Source organism: Pimephales promelas, chromosome 1, assembly GCF_988280905.1.
Source record: "Pimephales promelas chromosome 1, fPimPro1.hap1.1, whole genome shotgun sequence".
Classification (NCBI taxonomy): Eukaryota; Metazoa; Chordata; class Actinopteri; order Cypriniformes; family Leuciscidae; genus Pimephales; species Pimephales promelas.
Genome location: NC_142769.1, coordinates 32530212 through 32553559, shown reverse-complemented (window position 1 = coordinate 32553559; position 23348 = coordinate 32530212). Strand labels below are relative to the sequence as shown.

The following is a 23348-nucleotide window of genomic DNA, read 5'->3' as shown; positions in this document are numbered from 1 at the left end:
TGACTCGAGAAGGGAGGAATCAGTCGTTTGAGTCGATTCTTTTGTGTTGTGAACAGTTCGGACATAAACTGAATCGTTTGAAGCGGTTCTTCACTCAGCACAACAGTAACGTACAGAGACACGCTTATTATACTATGGAACTGCTAGATGTCGCTGTTTGTCTAGCTATGTGAGATCCGAGTAATTTTGTAAAAAAGGAGTACTAGCCCATTGTGTGTGAAGGTGTGAATCAAAGATATTGTTTTCTGATCAAATAAATCAAAAGCATAATCACTGGGATACAGTCAAATGCTTTCCAAAATCTAATGTTAAAATCAAAAAGTTGAATGATAAATTCCATTTAAAGGGTAGGCTAATTCATATTTATTTTGAGACAGTGACAAAGTGCACAAAGCATATAGAAAATAATAAAAAATAAACCATTACAAATATAAACAGATTGCATATGTCAATTCAAAAACTACAAAAAAAATAATGAGTACAAATGATAATCAGTATTCTCATGATATTCGCTTGACATGAGTCCATCATGCAACACACCCTATAGTATACAGTCTTCAGGCAACCCGTGCCATGAATATCCCTGTACCACGAGACAACTACCCCCCCCACCCACAAAAAAAAAAAGTGCTTTGACAGTTGTTTGGTCTTTGCTCTGCGTTTGTACACAATTATCATGTATAAAATGTGTCCTTTTATTAAAGCAGGATTTTTTTAATGGATACACAAAATACAACATGAATAAGTCCTTAATTTTTGCATATCAATACTAGCAAAATATTACATTCGTGCTTTTTACATACTGCCTGGATGGATTTATTTTGTGCAATTTTTTTTCATTTTTTTTTCAAAGGAGGTACATCTAACTGACACCACTGCCACATTTATATGTAAATGGGAAATGCTAGAAGTCCTCTGATGATATACATGTAGGTTATATTAAGGGGTAGGAGCTGCATTAAACCCTTTCATGATTAAAAAACAAACAAGAAATATCAAACGTTATGACAAAACAGCAAAAATTGCAGTTTTGTTTGCCTATGTCTGGCATGCAGAAATGGTCCAGGCAGTGAAGCTTACCAGGCCACTCTGGTTAAGGATGGGTTATAATCAAAGAGGCTCGGACTAACCAAGAGCGGCAGAATGGTAAATTTGAGTGCTGTCGTTTGGCACGATAACTCTGGCCTTGTTTATCTAGTGATGAAGGTCATCCCAGAGTGCCAGGGGCTGAATATTGTGCATCGGTTCAGCAGCGTAGCCAGTCCTTTTTGACCTCCCCAACTTTGACAATTTTCAGACTGCTGTCATCCATTTTGAGATAGTGGGAGTCTTTGAAGAAGTAGCTGTGACCTGAAAACATTTAATAAGTGTAAATGCCAAATGAAAAATGAACAATGCAAATTTACAAATTTCTCTAAAATAAACAAACAAATAGACAAACCGTTTAAAGGTTTGGGGCTTGTAATATATTTTTTTAAAGATCTATCTTATGCTCATCAAGGCTGCATTTATTTGATCAAAAATGTTGTAATAATGATCTATTTCAATATGGTTTGACATTTTAATTAATTCCTGTGGTTGCAAAGCTGAATTTTCAGCAGCATATTATCCAATCTTCAGTATCACATGATCGTTTGGAAATCATTCTAATAAGCTAAATGATTTACTGCTTCTTAATATTTTTGTGAAAGTCATGATACATTATTTGCTCAGGATATGTTGATGACTATAAAGGTCAAAAGAACAGCATTTATTTGAAATAGATTTAGCCTATAGATTTTTTTTTTTTTACAACATAAAATGCATTACTATCACTTTTATCACAGCTTGGTAAACCAATGGCTTTATGCAAGTAATCCATTTATCGGTAAAATGTTGGAGTCTGTGGTCCAATTCACAACCTAGAGAAGTTGTTTTTGCTTAACTCAGCTCCAAGCAGCCTAATTACACACACACACACACACACACACACACACACACACACACACACACACACACACACACACACACACACACACAGAGAGGAACCTTTCAGACACCACACAGGCAGCTTTATGAAGTGTGTAGGCCTACATGTGTTTTTTTGTATACCTGTATGAGTGTAAATGTGTGTTAGTGACAGCGGAGAAAAGAGTTGGGTGGTTGAAAAAGCATGTATATGCTAAGTAAATTCGAGTAAATCTAAACGAAACCAGAGCACCTTGCGTAAAACCATTACAAATCCTTTACCCTTCTCTTTTTTAAGCTTTTCTCTCATTTAGTGTTTGTATTTAGTTCAGACAGTGGCTGTTTCTGGAAATGGCTCGTAATCTTGAGCAGTAGGCAACCATATATCTGGGGGAATTTTTTGGTTGTTGTTGAAGGCCTAATGCCAGCAGTAATTGGGTTGGAGTTAACTGGCAATAATTCTCTACCAAGCTCTACACACAAACACACACAAACAAACACACACACACGGACACACACTCACACACAGACTACACTGCAAAAGGTTATGAAAACAAATCAGATGCATATGTGAGGGCTAACAGAATGTGGGGAAAGGAAAAGATTGAGATGAAAGGTTAATTCAGGTTAGAGGTTACATTTCTCTGCAGAGGAATAACACTGACAAAGCTGGATCTGAAACCAAACAATTTGAATCTCTTACCATCACTAACAAGGCTGAGGGCAGCATCTATGTCATCTGGAACAGCACTCCAAGAATCTGCGATAAGTTTAGGAAAACCTGGATCCATCTTTTTCTTGGCTTCATTGTACCTGAGAAGTCATGGAAATAATGCACAGGTGTTTTACAGCCCTTTAACCTTATCCTTATTATGTCCAGTATCATTTGGCTATACTTTAGTGTGGAAATAAAGGCTTCACAAGAAATTCATATCAGAAATATTCACTGAAACTTCGGAAAATTGTTCCAAAGTCTGCTTTTTTTTCTCCAATAATATCTACATTTGTAAAATTTAGGGGAAAAAAACTCCTGCGTCTACTATAGGTTCTCAAAGTGTATTTTGGCCATTAATCACAGTGAACATTATTACAGTATTAAGCTCACATATGTTGAGGAATATTTAAATAAGTATTACCTCCAGAACTTGTTTCCAGCAAATAAGTAAGTCTTCTTGCTCTTGTGGAACGAGTAGGCAGCATCAATTCTATGCAAATCTGAAGGAAGACCCATACTGGAGATCTTCTTGGGATAGTCTCTCTCCAGAGTACTGGCAGAATATACCCACATCTCATCATCTACAGAAATAATTAAAATATTTTTAATACAAATTTTGTTTGGGGGACACACAAACAATGAAAGACGCACATGTACCATATTTTCTCACCAATTAAAAAAAAATCTAAGTATTTTTTTATAGAAAAAAATAATAATATTGTGAAATACTGTATATCTATATTGAAATAATTTGTTTTTTCTATTTTAATATATTTTAAAATGTTAATTATTTTGATGTCAAGTCAGAATTTTTCAGCATCATTCCAGCATGAGTCCGAAATTCGCATCCGAAATTTTCGCATGTTAAAAAAAGTCAATCACGCTTGCACACCGCCTCCGAAACTTTCGTCCGTCAAAAAAAAAATTCGGATCGGATTTTCTGCGTTTTTCGCATCCACAGCCAGCATTTTGAGAGGTTTTTTGACAATTCAGGGCCGGGGGGAGCTCGTTTACTATCTATGGAGCTCGTTCCGCACATCATTGCACATATGCGCAGTGCTTTCAGTTTCGGTTTTCAATTCGATCAAGTGTTTATGTTCTCTTCTCTCGATTGGATTATGAAAGGAATAACCTCCCCTTTCAATCAGATTGAAATTTCGGATCGATTAATGTGTGATTGAGCAGCCAATTCGATAACTAATGTATTATTTGGGTACAATTTATAACCTGTGTAGACTATACAGCTGTTCTGTCTGCCCGCGTGTGTGTGTGTGTGTGTGTGTGTGTGTGTTTGTGTGTCCATACCTTAAACATACTGACAGTCTCTGTTCAGAATCGATTGGTTCACGAAAATTGGTGGTCTTGTTTTTAAAATGTGGCTCCAGAATCGCAAGCAAAGCCTCAAACTGTTCCACTGACATTCTGAGGTAAATTTTGAATCACTCGGGATAAATTCGCAACTCCTTGATAAGGCGCAATTTCAGGATTGGATGGACGTAATATTTTCTCTTTCTTCTCTTTTCAATAAGAGAGAGGACAACAAAATCATCCTCACTGCTTGACGAATCCATTTTGTATTTTTGCTTTTTTCCCGCAAAGGTTTAATAAATACACATCGGACTAAGTGTGCAAGGTTTCTGTGCGTGACGAATTTTTAGGCTGACGAACACGAAAAAACGCATACGAAAATTTCGTACACAGTGTGCAATGGCCTTAAGTCCTCTGGAGATGACAATTCGGCTGCGTTGCACTCTTCGGGAAGTGCGGCTATGCTTTCCCTGACCGCTGAGAAGGTCGGGCTTGCGTGGAACCCTCCAGCCCGGTTTTTCGGGGAGGGTCGTGCTGGTTCTCAGAGCCCGCCCCGGTACCATTCTTTCTAGACGTGCATGAGGAGCTCTCTAAGACGTGGACGGCACCGTATAGTGCAAGAAGCCGTCTTAGTGGCTCGTCACCACCCTTGATGGTGGAGCAGCTAAGGGGTATGTGGATATCCCAGTGGAGCATACTGTTGCGATGCAACTGTGTCCAGCGTCCGCTTCCCCTTGGCGGGATAATCCACGTCTCCCATTCAAGGCCTGCAAGTTTTGGTCTGGTCTCTCTGTGAAGGCTTATAAGGCCTGTAGACAGGCTGCTTCTGCCCTCCATGCCATGGCGCTCCTGCAGGTCCACCAGGCCCAGGCACTCATGGACATGAACGAGGGTGGTTCTGACCCAGAGCTCTGGGAGCTACCTGTGGCAACCGACCTAGCTCTCCGGGCGACAAAGGAAACCGCACGTTCTGTGGGTCAGGCGATGTAGACCTTGGTTGTCCAGGACCACCACCTCTGGCTCAACCTGGCCGATATGGCTCAACCAGGACCGCCACCTCTGGCTCAACCTGGCCAATATGAGGGGCACAGATAAGTATTGGTTCCTGAAATGCCCCTCTGTCTCAGGTTGGGTTATTCCAAACCAGGAGGCAAGCGCAGATGCAAACGACCCTAAGACGGTCGACACTGAGGTGGATCAAGTTGCTCTTCAGGAGATGGTGAACGCACCGCTCCTTCCCCCCGGCGGGCAGAGAATCTTTTGTTTCCTTTTCTTTGTGTTCCCACATTTTCAACAAAAGAGAAATTTCTGAAACCTCTGGATCCCAAGAGGGTGTGCTTGGCGGTTGACGACGCAATGCTAGGTCACCCCCAAGCCCCTCTTTTATCGCCACCGAGCAGCAGTGGCTGTGTCCCAGACCCACTGATACCTCCGCACACTCACTTTGCCCTTCGACGGAAGCAGGTACATGTTGTACCACACACTTAGACCCCACTCCGGGCCCCTATGCCGTCCGAGTCGGGTACCTGCATTCTCGTAGACTGTGTCTGGGAGCCTGCCTAGAGCTTCCCTGCCCGTCTCGCTGGCTCATCTGTACTGTCAGACTCGCCTATGCGATTCAGTTCATCTGGTGCCCCCCAGCTTACAAGGGCATTCTGTTCACCTGTGTTCTGACAGTGCCCCTGTGCTCAAGATTAAGATGGTCCTGTGTGTCCTGAACCGGTCCCTTCACAGGCTGCCGTTCAAGATCCGTACACAGTACAAAATGCTTTTCAAGTGCATTTGCATTTGAGGGAAGGGCATATCAGTACAAAGTTGAACACCATGTGCGAGCATTCCCAACTACCTCGACGACTGGCTTATTCTCGCCCAGTCAAGAAAGCAGTCGCGTGAACACAGGGACATGGTCCTCAGTCACCTCAGCCACCTAGGGCTTTGGGTCAACTGAGAAAAGAGAAAACTCACCCCTGGGCAGAGGATCTCTTTTCTCGGAATGGAGTTGGACTCTATCAACATGACAGCGCACTTCACGAGGCCTGCGTAAGCGTTCAACACTGACTGTGTTTTAAACTTCTGCAGCCGTGATTACGCCGCTCGGATTGCTTCACGTGAGCTGGCTCCAACACTGGCTCCACATAAAATATAATTTTCTTGGTATCTCTGTTTATGTGTTTTTGTATTCACCACCATTAATTTGCTCTTCTGGTAGTCATAAATATAGCAGATGAGTTTTAAAGTGTACTCTAACATGACTGTATGTGTCACCTGGTTCTTTTATTCTGCCCGAAACAAGTGTGCATGTTCTGCATTACCTGCAAAGAAGACAGTCTTCTCCTCCAGAGGATTTTCATAAGCTGCATCAATCTTCTCTGGAAGTTCACTCCAGAATGTAGCCACCAGCATGGGGCCTGTCGGCTTCCTTCTGACATCAGCTGACCTGAAGAGGAATCTGTAACAGGAGAGTTAAGAGTTAGACAAAGAAGAGAAAGAAAAAGAAAACTGCAGCACTATATTTCTGCACACAAAAAAAGCTAAAAATAAAAAGAGCAAATGAGGGAAAGAAGGGAGAAAAGATGAGAACGAGATAAGCAAGTAAGATGGAAAGAAGAGTCTGCACCACACTCTAGCTACAATGAGGTGATTCACTGAGCAGATGTTTCTTATTATACTTAAAGAGTGAGTTAAGAGGCAGTTGGACATGTCCAAACTTGCCTGCTGCCCCAGAATAAACCACAAAAACAATACCAACCAACCCAGAACTATTTCCACTGACCTATTTTTCAAAAGGCCAAAACATTTCAGCCCCAAAGCAGAAGACAGAGAACTCAGGAATCAGTGACTACAGCTCACTAGGCTGAAGTGAAGCTTCTGAACCACACAGACCCTGTCTGGCAGCAAATATTTTACAGTGTGTTAAACTTATGTAACTTTTGGCCCTCTAGCAGTTAAAAAAAGGGCTCTGCGTGACTCTGCAAATGAAAATAGCGATCATTAGCAACATTACATTAGCTATACATTTATTAATTGACATGGTACTTCCTTGAAAATAAATTCAAGCAGAGCTCTATAACAACCATAATAAAATGACCCTTCACAATAGATAAATGATTTACAATGAATTCTGTTAGAGACCTACATATGGCAATTTATCTGTTCGATAAAATACCTTCCTCACTTGTGCGTCGCGTTTACATAACAAATACCTAAATTCTCGTCATCTCCGAAAAGTCAATGCCAATGTTGATTCTCGTTTTATTACGAGCTCTGACGCATTCTCTTTTGCCAACAGACTCAACAGTTCCCTGTCGACCCTGACAACCCTGTCTCTATTTACGGATATGACGAGACACGCACAGATGACACAAGCATCCCATTTTGTCAAAAATATAACAGGCTTACCATCGTGAATCAGGGTAAGACAAAGATGAGTTTTGGACTCGTTTAAATTGGGCTAATTTTGAACACATAAGGCCTATCATAAACCCGGTGCAATGCAACTGTTTTTTGCTAGTTTCAGTCCAACGCAGTTATCATTATCACTTTCTACGTTTCACGTCATATTCGCGTCAACATTGTTTACGTAAATAGCAAATGCATTTCTGCACCCATTGACATGTGTGGTCTGAAAACGAGGTGTGTTCATTATTGGCACATTGCTATTTTGAGGCAACTGAAACAGACTGCGCCATTGACTGACAAAAACCTGGTCTAAAGTCAATGGCACAATATTTAGTGTTTTGTAATTTAAAGAGCCAGTTAGTAATATGCAGGGTCCGCAACAACATCCACTTAGAGGGATAGATAGATGGATAGATAGATAGATAGATAGATAGATAGATAGATAGATAGATAGATAGATAGATAGATAGGTTGAAGCTCTTGCTTATAATGCCTACCCTTATAATGGGTAGGCATTATAAGCAAGCAATGGCCTACCCTTGCTTATAATGCCACTCTGCTTATTACACACACATGGAGACGCAGCAGCACACAAACATGCCAACTATTAAAAATAAAAGGATTACAATGTAAAAGATTATTATTGTGTATTATTATTGTGTACATAAAGATATGATGGAATCCAGCTTGTCTCGTAGATGGTCTGTTTGCACGCTTTAACCTCGCAAACGAGCAGATCCGTTTGCGTTCTGGAGACGTGTTCAGTTTTTCCACTTGAAAATAGCAATCTGCCATGGCACAAACGCAACTGGCTTTTAAAGGGGATGGGAGATGAGACTCTGATTGGTTTATTTCACGTTACACCCAAAACACACTCATCACTCATTAAGAGAATAGTTCTCTGTCTATGCAATTAAACATGTTATAACAGAACACTCTTGTAGTTAAAACACTAGGTGAGTTCTGCTCTTGTTTAAAGCTGTCCTATGAACGAAACAATATGAGACAAAGAATTCGTTTTATCAAATGCCTCAGACGTGGCTCATAAATCTGAGGCAAATATTAGATAAAATAAAGACTTTCTGGTGCAGCTGAATAAACAAAAAACCTTTTGGGGGTGCACTCTCTGGCCATTCTCTCTTTTCCTCCCTCTTTCTCTGTTGAATGGCTTAAACAGCTGTCACATTTATCCAGCTGGGTGAATATCCGAGATCTCAAGACATCTTGCCCACATAGTAAAGTGAGACTTTCAGCTCCAGGGATCCTCAGATTCACAGAATTACCCTCTAAATTGATCATAACTCTGTGATAATGACATTTCCACTGTTGAACTGTTTGACTCCTAGCTTGCACAGACATATTCATCAGCGAAAATATGGAGAGAGGTTCAGACATTTGGGGAAGATAGAATTTTAGGTCAAACTCCCATAGGCAGAAACCACCAGAAATCCCAAAGTACAATACTATATCAACAATTGGATTGTGTATTTTACTATGAATTAGACTTTTACTTTTTTTTAATAGCATTTAGCAAACAAATAACAAAATACTTTTGGAAAAATCCTTTGGTAAAATTAATAAATGTAAACATTGTAAAATGAGGAAAAAATATTGAGAACAAAGAAAAGGAAACATAGAAAGAAATAGGACTGTAAAGGTAACGAAAACTCATTTGTATTTAGTATATTACTGTATACTATACAGTACACACATTCACACTTACATACAATTAGAGGGAGTAAAGTTTAATGCACATTTAGCTTGCTGTCCAGGGGGAAGGGCTCCGAGCTCGGGATTCGGAAACTGTCATGATCATGTAATACTTTAAAGCAGTCAGCAATTTTAGGATATGATGGACCCATGATATGGAAATGTTTGTGCTGAGGTATTTTGATTTTGGGATGTGGGATCGGATCTGTGGACTTCCCCTTTTCTATCCAGTCTCACCACCACAACACTTACTTTGTTTGAATTCTGAACTAACAATGTGGCTAAAGCATCAGCATGATTATTCTCCTGTTTAAATCTTCATCCTGTTATTCCAACCACTATAAAGAAATTACTCCCATCCATAATGATTATAAAAAGATATGCTTAAGTTTTTTGTTTTTTTTAATAGGCAGATAAACTGGGTCATGAAGTTTTCTCCAGATGGCCATGGGGCCATTTCCCGAGCATGCAAGAAGAAAGATTTTGAAACCGCTAAAAACAGATGAATTGAGCATTCCTTGCCAAATGAAACACTCAAATGAAATAACTGCTACCCACAGTTGTGTGCCTGCTATTTGCTGCTGTGAATCATAAGATTCTCTTTGACCGGTCAAATTATTGCATAGATATTTTGTGGACAAAAAGCCAAAAGCAAGCAGTATTGTGATCCTGCCTGAATATTCCAAAATGTGCTTTGCTTTCCTTGTTATTTTCTGTTATTAGATTAATGTGAAAATTCTATTCAAGAGTCTATTTGAATTGGGTGTCCTTAATGAATTACCTGTCCTTAAAGAAGAAGATCTCTCCTCTGATCTGGGCTACAGCATCAAATATGATGTTTTCATTACATACATCCATTGGTGTGACCGGTGGGATGTGAGGGGGCAATGGTTTGTCTGTTGGCTCACCTGTCCAGAGAGAAGTGTTAAGATGAATAAAGAAGACAAAGAGAATCTTTCAAATTCAATTATAACTATCACAAAATCTTATGAACATTACACCAGTAATAAAATACAAACAAATGATTAGTTGAAGCTGGTCATTTGATTATCATCTTCGACACTTGCCACTCACCATAGAGCTCCTGGATGCCTTTAACATCATCATCAGACAAACTTAAGGTTTTGGTGAATGTGTAGATAGGAGCCATGAGAGCTCCAGGGTCCTCAGAGTGCTCCAAACCCAGGGCATGACCAAACTCATGGGCCGCCACCAGGAATAGACTGTAGCCTAAGAAAAAAAAAGAGAGATTTAGTAATCTGCCCATAACAAGTATAGCATCACAACATGACTCAGTAACACAGGAAAGAAAGAGACAGAGGCAGGAAGTGATTGGGTGTGAGAGCAAAAAATTCAGTTTTTTTGTGCCATCACAAGAACAGAATATTTTTGGCGAGCTAGACATTATAGAAACAATGACACACAAGGATCAAAAATATCTCAATGCCACCTTGGTCAGGACAGAAACCCCACTTGCGGTCGTCATCAAAGCTTTTGGTCACGGCGCACCACATCTTCCCATCACTGCGTCCTGACGTGGTGCAGGAATCGTATGTGTTGCCCAGAAATTTAAAGGGGAAGACACAGGGTGCACCTTCTGAATTTCCTCCGACTGTTGACATTGCTGTGTCATTAAAATAAATACAAAACGGAAGGTTGAAAAAGTTGGATTAACAATTGATTTAAAGCAACGGCCAGAGTTTGTGACAGCTATGATTAGAACTAACTAAATAAATACATAAAATAACAACAGTACTGAACAACAATAACTGAGATAATAATAAGAGTGGCAAAATAAGCAGATAACTGTTACCATAAAGTATGTATCTGTTTTTCAAATATGATGTCACAAGCTGCAACTTGTGTTAAACCCACATATTAGATCATGGCTTTTGAACCTAAAGAAAAACTACAGGACTGGAGCTTAGAGAAGCATTAGGGAGGAGTCAGTCTCAATTACACAGACTAAAAAGTCTGAATCACACTGACTCAAAATGAAGGTCCCACCAGTTTCATGGCATAAACAGAGCTGAGTTTTGTTAAAGTTCAGCTAAAGTATGGGACTGTGGTCCAAAGCTCTAATTTAAAGTGATGGCTTGCATCACACTGGACTTGTTTTTCTGACTCTTTTATGCAGCGCACACACTCGTATACAAATAGGAAGAGAGGGCTGCATTCCCAGGGAATTACAACCAGATGAGGATTTCTGTGCTTCTGGCATGCTTATGCCAGATCAGTAACACACAATGGAAAATATATCCCGTAATAAGAAGAGAAACTTTTAGTCTTCTGGAAACTAAAGAGACTGACCTTAAAAACCAAATACATAAACCGATACATCACTGATTTTAAGTCTCTCCAATATCATCATTGTGTGTCAACTTGGATGGATGGTGAAACATCTTGAGCAACATCTAAAACATCTGTTGTTTTACATCAGTGTTTTTCCTTGCCACTGTCCCATTTGGCTTGCTTACTGAGAGGTTTGTAAGGCACTATTATTTATAAAGCTGTTTGGAAGAGTATCCATTACGAAATTGAATTGTACTTTACACATATAATTGAACAGAAACAAACATCCTGACTATAACATTTCACATGGGCAACTATAAATCTTTACACGTATTTAGTGCCACATACTTTACTGACATAACATACACTACCGTTCAGTAAGATTTAAAAAATAGTAAAAAGTAACATTGTGAAAATATTATTACAATTTAAAATAACCATTTTATTTTAATGCAATAAAATGTTATTTATTTCCGTGATGAAAAAGTATTCATTTCTTAAAAAAAAAAAAAAAAAAGATTTACATACAGACCCCCAAACTTTTCGAACGGTAGAGTAAGTTCGATTTATTTTTGTTTTACAAAGAAATGAAAATGAACATTTCTCAGGATTTAGAAACGTATAAACTGACCTGTCTCAGGACAGAATCCATAAGACTTGTCACGGTCATAATCTTCAGTGGTGGCACACCAACGGTACCCATCATCCCTGCCTGAGGTGGTGCAACTATCATATTTATCTCCCTGGAAAGTGAATGGGAACTTACAAGGTGCTCCATCTGCATTTCCACCCAATGTGAACAAGACTGCAAAAAAGGAAGGAACACAACCAGTCAGTGATTGTGACATACAGTATTACAGTAATGAAATCTGTAATTTCTTCCCCAAATTATATCTGAGCAGTAACTGCCTGAACTTTGTACCACTTTCGATGGGAACAGTCTCAAATTTTACTGTGACGTAAAACTTAGCACAAAAAGTACTCACGCTCATGAGGACAGAAACCATACTTTCCATCTTCATCAAAGTTGTATGTGGTGGAGCACCAAAGGAACCCATCATCTCGACCCTGAGAGGTGCAGCTGGTGTACTCTTTATCCATGAACAAAAATGGAAACTTACAAAACTCCCCCTCAGCATTACCGTACTTCACCTTTACCACTACACGGAGAGGGAGAGAGAGGAAAGAGCTCATTATTCGCAATCGTATGTCATTTGAGGAACAAATTTAGTAATTTACTTTCAATTGAGATACCTTGTCCTTCTCCTAATGTCCACAGCTCATCATCATCAAAGTGCGAATCTCCTCCAATACCAGGCCCAGGGGCGAAGGCATGAGCCAGCAGACCATCCTTCCCATCAAATGGGTAACCGTCACCATGTTCTATGGATAATGGAACACATTTAAAAGGTTCCTCACCACCTCCCCACACACCACAAAAATAAGCTAAATTGAATCTGTTCATCAAATACAGCGATCGTGTCTCTTCAGACATTTTGGACTGCACTGCTCAATGCTCATATGGATTAGTTTTACAATCTATTTATGAACTTTTTGAAGTGTCAAAGTGGTAGTTGCGTAAACTGTCAGTGGAGGGACAAAAATCTTGTTTTCGAATATGAAAGAAATTATAGGGTTTGCAACAACATGAGGGTGAGTAAATGATGACAGAAAATCCATTTTGGGTAAACTAACCCTTTAACGCAAATATCAGTTTAAATATAAAACACCAGGGTCAGTAATAAGGGTCTAAAGTTTGTCCTCAATTTGTCATTTACAGCCTGCTCAGAAAACATTTACATTGTGACAATTTTCATACTGCTGGTCTTTTTTAGCCTTTTGCCTTGTGCAGTCATGACCACAATGTACAGTAAATCAATCTCCGTTCTAAGAAGCTTTATACTAAAGATTTTCCATAGTGACTGTGGTTAGTTTGTGACTCAGTATTTAAAAAATCTTTCAATCCTGTGTGATTAAGGAGAAAATTCCCACCACAGTACTTTAGAAACTTTTATACAGAAGCTTTCTGGAAAAATACCATTTCGGCCAAAGTTGATCATGATGTCAGCTTCTCCATCCATGATCCTGGTGAAATTCAGAGGTGTGACATCACTCCAGACTTTAAATGCACGATAGAAAGCATCGTCAACTGTTTCCTCATCCAGATCAGGGGTGTGCCCTAAGATCCTGTAGAAGAAGAAAACAATTTTGTCTTCTTTTTTTAACCATCCTCCCAAAAGATTATTCCATATTTTCTAAAAAATACATGTATATTTAATTATCTATATGTATTTATCATTACCATATCTCTAAGTTATTCATTTACAGAACTAATTATCATATTATTATTGTAGGTCTGCAGGTACTTTTGCCTTTTGTCCTTAGAGTGGCTCAAGAATTTATCAGGTTATAAGACCAGACAAAAGCTCTAAGAAGTTATGTCGTGTTCCACAATAGCATTATCAAACTCAAGTATTAAATGTGGTAAACCATTGGATGCAAGGAGAGAAATGTTTCCTACGCTTATTTTTTTCCCCTTTATAAAATAGACAAAATTGGTCTGCCGCCAACTCTTTTTTCATCACAAAGAAACATGAGGATGCTGAAGATCCAACCATCAGAGCCAGCTCAATCCAATAATCATCAAGTTATTACGGATCACTCACACACAGCGATCAGGGGTTACACTGATCACACGCTGGTTTGCAGCATGATCTGGTTTCTCTCTTAAGGAGGAAGCTCCGCTTCAAACCAAAACCAGGACTGTCAAATCCAAACCTGTTTTGGCGTTACAAGGCAGTTTGAAATGGTCCCCACAGAAAAATGTAGCAACATCAAACAAATCTGGCAAGTGCAAAAAAATATATATATATATACTAAAATACTAAAAATCAGTAGGAGGAGAATCTTCAAAGCTCTCCGATAATCCCAGAACAGCATGGGGTGAAACAGTTATGCTGACCACCTTAGAAGACACTGGCACTGAAAAAAGCCATTTAAATTGTACGACAACAAGGAATCTTCCACACAGCCTTCATAAAATAAATAAATAAATAAAAAAAATCAAGGCAGCCTAGGTTGAATATTTAAATACGCTTCATTAAACAATTAATGTTCTTTGGGGGTGCACACTTATCAAAGCAACTAGCAAATGCTAACTGTACTAAAATTATGCTATTTTGTAGTGCCGAAACCACAACGCAATCTATAAGGACACTACAGCAACTGGCAAAATAGTGCATGCAGCTATGGATCTTAGTCAGAGTAGGCCTTGTTTAATTTTACATGAATGAAAAGGAAGCTGTAAGGGATAGATGTAGTCTGTTCAGCTGATGAAACAAATGTTCTTCCAAAAAAACTCTGGAAACCATGAGATATAAAATTTAGACGTGACCTTAATACAGCACAACATGTTGAACACTGACACACTGAAGGAAACATCCAGTTCGAATGTTTGGAGTTTGGAAACTGAAAATCAACTGTAACAATGTCAGAGTTTATTACAGTGTTTACAAGTAGGTTGTAAGTTGTAACAGTTCACATAGTGAATAGAACGGCAAACTATTAAAGCAATATTGTAATGTCTGTGATGCAATTTTTATTACAATTATTATTGACATTAATTGTGATGCTTAATATTAATTATTGCTTATAGTAAACCTATAGCCAAATACTTTTCTCTAAAGATGATGACTAAGGCTCAAAACACTAAATCTAAATATCTGTTAAATTAGCAATGCTGATGCTGGCAGATCTAAATCTGAACCCTTTCTTCCATAAATCTGCATTCGGGGCCAGCAATTTTTTTTTTTTTTTTTTTTTTTTTTTTGCAAGTAAAACAACATAGTTGTGGTCATGATGACTCATTCAGCAGAAATACTGTTAGGACATGTAGGCCAGTAAATATCCTCAAGATCCAAATATTCAAGCAAAGGCCAAACTTTTCTCGCATTTCCTGTAGTCAGCACAACTTTATAACCAAATAAATTCCAATCTGTTGTTTTACCACCAACATAGCCACAAAGGTCCCACTGGGAACATTCTTGAAATATATGTTGATTTTGATCTCTGTATTTTTGACTGGCTTCCCGACTCCTTCCTGAAAAATATTCCTTGCTGTACAAAAATGGTTTCTTTTTAAAATAATTCTAGTAAGCACCCTCACTCGGACTCTCACGCTAATACAAACTGAATAACTGGTCTTGAAAGAATTGTGCATTTTTTTTTTCTTAAAACAGGTTAGAGTGACTGGCAATCAGTGGGGAGCATTTGCTCAGCACTGTCTGAAGTAAACACACCTGTAAGTAATGTTTTTCTGTCCCCACTTGGGCTTCCTGTGAAAGAAATTGTAATTGGCCACATCAGGAACTCCACATCGTGGTTTCTTCATGATCTCTACTGTCTTCTGATCAATATCCCCTGTCTCTGGTAAAGCAAAAAACTTCTGCATCTTCTTTAGTGTGTCCTTCAACACCATCAGATTACACCTGTCTTTTGGGCAGCCATAGAACTTATTTAAGTAGTGCTGTGAAAAGGTTGGAGGATACAATGAGAGAGAGAGAGAGAGAGAGAGAGAGAGAGAGAGAGAGAGAGAGAGAGAGAGAGAGAGAGAGAGAGAGAGAGTCAACTTAACCACATTCCACATTTTCCAACTACCATGTCAACCTTCTTGTATTTTAAATTTTCCACGTATTTCCAACAGTAAAACATTCTGCATAAATACTTAAAATAATAAAATTGTGTTAATATTAGTAAAGTTCTATGGGAGAATCACAAAAATATATACATATTATATATATATTAATATAATATTTCAATTCTAAATCAAATTGTATAGGCCTGTCCGTAATAAACTGCTGCTACTGCTAACGAAATTCTAACTGTGCAACAAAAGTACACTCACCAGAGCCACTTCTTTGTCTGTGTGAGAAGTATCATCGCCTGGGAACTTTATGATGGGTGAGGGCGCAGCAAAAGTTTGCAGGGAAGCAAGAAACTGCACGAGGAAAACTTTAAGGACAACATGCCTACAGCTGAAAAACCTAAAGCACGTCATTTTGGTCCGCTTCCTTTGTGTCTTTTTGTTGAAAATAAGGTGGAGAACAGACCTTTGCGACGTGTTCTCCAAGCTCAAAGTTTCTCCGACTGCACTGCAAATTTTCTTTCTTTTCCTCAGCGACACATCCTGCTTTTGTGGTCTGTGGAATAGCTTCTGCTTGCACACGCACTTTTCTGATGCTGGAGCTTGAGCTGGGACTGCGCAGCCTCCAGAACCAAGAATTTGGGAGAGCAGTGAAATAGGAGACGTCAGCGAGAAGCGAGCAGAGATGTGTGTGTGCGCGCAGGCTGGAAACACTCATAGAGCGGCTTGAAAGTTGAAGATTTAGGTTTAAGTTTGACCATTTGATTTTAAACACTTCAAATTGGGTTATTAACCCTGAAATACATCGTTTACATTTTAACCAGGGTTAACAATATTAACCCTTTGTTATTCTGAAGTTTACCGTTATGGCTACGTTATGGTCAACGTTGGACGTTGTCGCGATAGGGCCACAGTTTTAATGACAAAGAGTTATATTTTATTTAATTTATTTAATAATTTAATTAATAATGTATTTATAATAATTTATTTTATTTATTTAATAATTTATTTAAATATTTCATATAATAATGGTGGGCTAATAATAATACACTATTTAGGGCGCGGCGTCCATACAGAAAGCCATTTACGACTACATTCACTGCAAATGTTTCTTGAGCAGCAAATCTGGTTCAGAGAAGTCTGGAGTAGCCCAATGAAGCAAAAAAATCCATCACAGCAATAAATTACCGTTTACAATAAACTCAGACAGAAAACATCTCTTTTAAATTGTAATCACAATATTACAGTTTTAATGTATTTTTGATTAGGCTAAGTAAATGTAGTCTTTGGTGAGCAGAAGACTTCTTTCAAAAACAGTAATGTTTCCAAACTTTTGATAGGTTCCGTATATTTTCTTCTGTATTCTATGATATTTTTTATGTTGTATAAAATCTATGAGGACTTTATGCACAAGAGTTTGTAGTACAAACCAATCACTAAAATCGTAACAACATATTAAAAAATATAGTTTATAATGGTCATTGTTCAGCAGTGTATTAGATGTTATTATTATTATTATTTTTAACAAAATTAAAATCAAGATGAGATAAAATAAAACCACTTCTTATCGGTTTGGTGAAATCTCACAGTCTGTACCAAGAGTTAGCTATTTACGATAACAGACACAACCTCATCATGGATGTGACAAAATTGAGTGGTGAAGAAAAAGGAGGGACTAACAATGAGAATACAAGTGATTTACCGCTACTAGCTATAGGAGACAGTATATATGCAGACCTGGAGCCAGTAATTTTATGGCCCAGGCAGTTTTACGCCCCTGTTGTTCCTGATGCATCCAGTAAGGGAAGAAGAATAAACGGCGAAATAAGAATATACGGCGAACGATCCCATAGACTTCGGAGAAAAGTGAAGGCAATTAGATGCACTTCCTGATGGCTGAGCATACTGCGCAGGCTTTATGGTTGCCATATTGCTCCAGAACGCCCACCACACACCAGCTTATTGGTGGAGAGAAAATAGATGTCTCTTTAATGTCGCCTGAAGCAAACTCCAGGCACCCGTTAGATATAGAGAGCACATGGAGATCTCCTTCCATCCTCAGAGAAGTAATTGCCAAGAACAAAAAAATAAAACACCTTCAGGGAAAGGTTCTTGGCCTTAGCCAGCTCCAGTGGTTCGAAGGGGTCTTGGCCAGCCTTTCGAGAACCACTGCCAGGTCCCATGTGGGAACCCTGATACGAGCCACAGGTCTCATCTTCCAAGCCCTTTATGGAGGAAACGTACAACCAAATGCTGTCTCCCAAGAGGTCCATCACCCTGAGGAGCATGGAAAGCCGCAATCAGGGGGAAATGCATACAGTCTCAGCGACGTCTGCACCATGGAATCCAACCCCAACGGGGCTGGATGAGTGAGGGAGAACCACAGTGGACCACTTCCACTGGGCCGAACCTCTGAGATATTGACAACTTGGGGTTGATTCTCCATTCCCTGGGCCTCAGCCCCTGTCTCGACAGGATGTCTGCTCCCTGATTTTGACTCCCTGGGATGTATGTTGCTCTTAGAGACAGTTTCCCCTGGGACCACAGGAGGATCTGATGCGCCAGTCTGCATAGAGGGCGAGACCTCAGACCCCCCTGATGGTTTTTATAGGCCACTACCAACAAGTTGTCTGACCTCATAAGGACATGATGACCTTTGAGGTCTGGAAGGAAGCTTCTCGGAGCTTGGAACACCGCAAAACATCTCCTGGCAGTTTATATGCAAGTAGGAATGATGGTCCTGCCATAGGCCTGTCATAAAGTGGCCGTCCATCACCGCGCTCCAGCTCCAGCCTGTGAGGGAGGCGTCTGTCGAAATGGTTTTCCTGCGACATGACGCTCTCAACACTGGATCTTGGGCCAGTAACCCAGCTTTTTTCCACATTGATAGGGAACAAAGGCATCTGTGCATAACCCTGATCATGCAGAACGGGTTCCCCCTCGGGGAGAACCCCTTGGTTTTCAACCTCCACTGGAGGGCCCTCATGTGCATTAGGCCGAATGGATTAATGTTAGACACTGCTGCCATGAGCCCTAACACTCTCTGAAGTGTTCCACAGTTATGGCTTGGCTGAGCTTTATCCTGGACACTGTGGCCAGAATGGATTTGATTCGTGCCGGAGAAAATCGTGCCCGCATTGTGACCGAGTCCCACACCACTCCCAGTAACGAGGTTCCCAGGGCTGATGTCAACACACTCTTTTTCGTGTTGAGTCTCAACCCCAAGCTTTGGATGTGGGGGCAAGGACAACATCTCGATGTCGAACCGCCAGCTCTTGTGACTGGGCCAGATTCAGCCAGTCATCGATATAGTCAATATTCAGACAGTCGTCGGTGCTAGAGCTGCATTCATACATTTGGTAAATGTTCGAAGGGAGAGAGCTAGGCCGAACAGGAGAAGCCGATATTGGTACGCTTCTCCCCCAAAAGCGAATCTCAGGAACTACCTGTGAGATTGAAGGGTGAATATGTGGAAGTATGCATACTTTAGATCTATCCTGACAAACCAATCCTCGGATTGAATTGGCCAGACGGGAACACAGCAACGGATCGTAAGCCTTTCACAATCCTCGCAAGCAGCCCCCTCGAGAGCTGCTCGCGCATGCTGCACTTGTTCTCATCATCTTAAGCCATGTACAATGTCATCACAAATATTTAGTTCCCAAACAGAAAACCTTTGAACTTTATGCAGTTGAGCAAATTCCTCTTCCGAAACAGTAGATGGCGCACGGGATTAATTTAGCGCTAGTCCTCCCGGGAGAAGCAGTGATTGTTTGAAACGCGTTCGTGCTTCCCTTTGCCACAGCGGTGAAAATGAGCGGTGAACAACAGGTGAGTTTCTGTCTTACAGTATCTATAATTTACCTTTTGAGGTTTTCTTTGTCAAATGATTATTACATATCTAGACAGAAATCCGCATTAGTACTCTCTCTAGGATAAGAGAATCTATAAGCTGAAAGCTCCCCCATCATATGTTTTTTTTTTTTTTTTTTTTACATTTTTTTCTACACCAGACTCGTTCAAAATGACTAAATTAATATGTATACACTGAACAAGTCTATTTCTTTCGTTCTCCATAAATGTATGAGAACAATAAATTTAATTGAAAGGAGGATTTAATTTTTCTTTCCAAAATAATAATTTGGGCACTACATACGTCATCGGCAAGTTAAGAAACTATTGTATATTTTTTTTGTTTCGTTCATTAATTATTTTATTAAATTAACATTTAAGCTCACTGAATTCCAAATAAATAAGTGGTCTGAGACCCTTTCAAAAAGTAGACAAAAAAAGGTTGTCTGTGGAAGGGTAGCTACAGAGTGAAATATATTTTTATCATGTGTTATGTTATTTTGATTATTCATTTTCATGTTTCTAATGGTACTCAAAGTGTGTTTTAACCAACACACCCGTATCAGCTTCATCTTATTAGCAACAGCTAGCACCTTACAGTCCCCGAGTTACATTTAGAATTTTTAATACAGATTTTGTCAAAATGTCTGCTACCATGTCTTCTATTGTGCAGTACACAATAGTTATTCTTCCCTCACTGACAGCATCATGGATAAAGGGATATTTCACATCAATGTGTTTAGATCTAGACTATTCACTGGATTTCTACAATGGCAATGGCACCCTGATTATCACCATATACATCATGGTGCAAGTGTAAACACTAATGTCCATGCCATTTAGAGAGTTGATTTAGGTACATGCTTTCCTCAGTAGTGCTTGCTAGACCAATGTATTCAGCTTTGCAGATCGAAAGTGCCACTGTTGGCTGTTTCTTAGATTTCCATGAAATAGCAGGCACTTGTTCTGTCTCTTGATGTGCTATGCCTATCTTCTACAGAATATGTCAGAATCACAAGTCAGAATCACTGAATGTTATTAGACTTAAAGTCTTGTCATGTTTTCTTGAAACCGCTCATATTCAGCTGTACCTTTTAGGTATCTGATGACATGTTTAACAGCTACTAAGTCATGTGTTTTTAGCTTTGCAAGGGTTTGTGACAGTGTACTGACTATCCAGCTATGTCTGGTCTGGTACAGGTCATAGAGAGCCTAAGTCCCGCCCCTCCGCTTCCGGCTCATGGGACCTTATTTCGGAAAAAATATGAATGGTAGTCAATGGTCAAAATAAGATAGTTTCCCTTGATCCTTCATGTTAAATTTGGACTTCATTATTTCTTTAAAACTGTTGAGCTGATCCTCACTGCTTGCCGCAGTTATCAAATCATCTACCCAGATGATCGATTGTCTCATTTTCAATCTACTTCCTATACACACAGTGATCAGACTGATTTCTCTCAAAGTTGTTTCGTTCCAAATGATCATTTAAAAGTTCTTACCAGCTTCTTTCAGACTGTTTTAGACCATACAGACCGTCTCCTATGTAAGATGTCTCTTCAAAACCCTCTGGTTGTTCTAAGTATATGTCTTCCTCTATTGGAGCATGTGTTATTGACATCCATCTGATGAACTAAGAAGTTGTTCTGAGCAGCTATTTGCATTAATGCGCATACTGAGGTGAGATTTGCTGTAGGAGCAATTGTCTCATGGTAGTCTCCCTTTGCAACTTTCTTTAAGGGCATATAACCATCTTCCCCCTACTGTCTTTAGTTTCAACCGTCTGATAGAGTTTTCTATTCAAATGTGTCATTTTCTTTAAGTAAATCTACCTCTTCCTTCGTAGCATATTCCCATCTGGGAGCCTCAGGTGACATAATGGCCTCTCTATAGTTTTTGGGGACTCCACACGCCCTGTAACAATAATAAACACTCACATTGTTTGCATCATCTTTGGAGTATGTCAGGTAATCTTGTAAATACTTTGGTGCTCTCTTTTCTCTTATCGAGTGGTAATGTTTTGACTAGCCACGACTGTTGGACCTGAACTGTTTTTAAAGTCTTCTATGTCTACTTTTTCCATAGTTGCATCATGTTCTGACACATCTGTATTGTCTGCATCAATACTCTGTTTCCATCTGGGACCTGATTCTTTGTGCTTTCCTTACTTTGTGGGGGCATCACCACTGTTCTCAGTATCCTGTGTCCTGTAGCCTTGGATTTCTAAGTAATCTTCATTGGTTTGTGTCTGCTGTTCAGACACAATGAATTATCTTCTGAATGAATTTCACCAATCTATGTTTTGACACCTTTGTCTGTGGATTGTATACCAGATATGCTGGGCTATTTTTACTACCCCACAAATATTCCCAGGCTTCTAATATCTAGGGTCCAACTTCTTATGATTGTGTTTAGCATTCTGATCCAAAAACCCACATTATAGAAAGGTCTGGCTTTCTTCCTGTCAACATGAAGTATGGAGTATTCTTAATTCTACACCCTAAAAGTGTCTGAAATGCATTGCACCCTTGAGAGACTTCCCTCCGTCATGTGCTCTACTTCTATTGGATAGTCCCGTTGCGTTCAACAGATTAATTTGCATAACGCCCCAGTGTTCATTTTCATAAATCATGAAAATGAACAAGAAACTGAGGAGTTATCTGTTTTTGCAAATTAACTCTTTTATTATAAATGTCTTATTTGAGAGGTTGTGCAATTTTCAAAGAGTTTAATTAAACATTCATGTTATATATTTTAAATATGGTTGCATTTGTGAATCAATAAATGTAACTGGTTGTGTAAACTTGGCACAATATCTAAATATCGATAAAGGAAATATATCTCTGGCTGCGAGAAATCGATATCGTATCGTGTGGAACAGTCCGATTTACACCCCTAATTTGTAAATTTTATGTTGTGTATGTAATGTGTATCTTTGTTCTTTTCTTTTACTAACAAAGAAAAAAATGTCAACGATTTTTACCTTTGACACTTTGGCCTAAATATCTTAAAATTTATATATAAAATTAAAATATATAAAATGTATTTTATAATTGCTTACCTTGTATGGCTTTGTTTTTAAAATACCGGCATTAGTTTACTTGCAAAATAATACAACCAACATGCCATATCGCCCAGCCCTACTTCAAGGTCATGATTTTGACAGTCTTGACAAAGTCTAATGACTCAAAGAAAAGGAAAGGTCTTCCCTCTAGTGGTGTAGTCATGAAAATACATGAATTTAAAAGGTTAACGTCACCTTTCTAAAATGGCCCACATTTTGCGACTTAATTTGTTCATATTTTAAGAATTTATTTATTTGTACGATTGATGTTATTCCATCTCGCATGTTGTTTTTGTCTGCTCTGCTGTACTAAACAAATATGGGCCTGTATCTCTATCACAGTTGACAGTTTTTATGAAAACATAGGCTACAACTTCCTCCCTTGGTTCCCAAAGGTGTGGTGTCATTTCAGTGTTATTTAA

General features: G+C 39.2%; 1 protein-coding gene and 1 long non-coding RNA gene across 3 annotated transcripts in view; one reads left to right on the top strand and one right to left on the bottom strand.

Annotated features, from left to right (window-relative positions):
• Positions 1–339: 339 nt before the first annotated feature.
• On the bottom strand, positions 340–16678 carry mmp2 (matrix metallopeptidase 2). The gene is made up of 13 exons (XM_039688603.2): positions 16275–16678; positions 15670–15896; positions 13410–13558; positions 12626–12754; positions 12358–12531; positions 12003–12176; positions 10530–10703; positions 10154–10309; positions 9861–9987; positions 6283–6419; positions 3084–3243; positions 2651–2760; positions 340–1350 (listed from the first exon to the last, which is right to left on the bottom strand). The coding sequence occupies exons 1-13, from the start codon at positions 16425–16427 to the stop codon at positions 1247–1249; spliced, it is 1974 nt and encodes a 657-aa protein (XP_039544537.1). The 5' UTR covers positions 16428–16678; the 3' UTR covers positions 340–1246.
• A 1779-nt stretch (positions 16679–18457) lies between these two features.
• The window catches only part of LOC120490951 (uncharacterized), a 31013-nt gene continuing 26122 nt past the window's right edge, over positions 18458–23348 (top strand). For both annotated transcript variants that reach the window (XR_005625160.2, XR_005625159.2), the window contains exon 1: positions 18458–19844. This is a non-coding gene — a long non-coding RNA (uncharacterized LOC120490951). The remainder of the gene's footprint in view (positions 19845–23348) is intronic.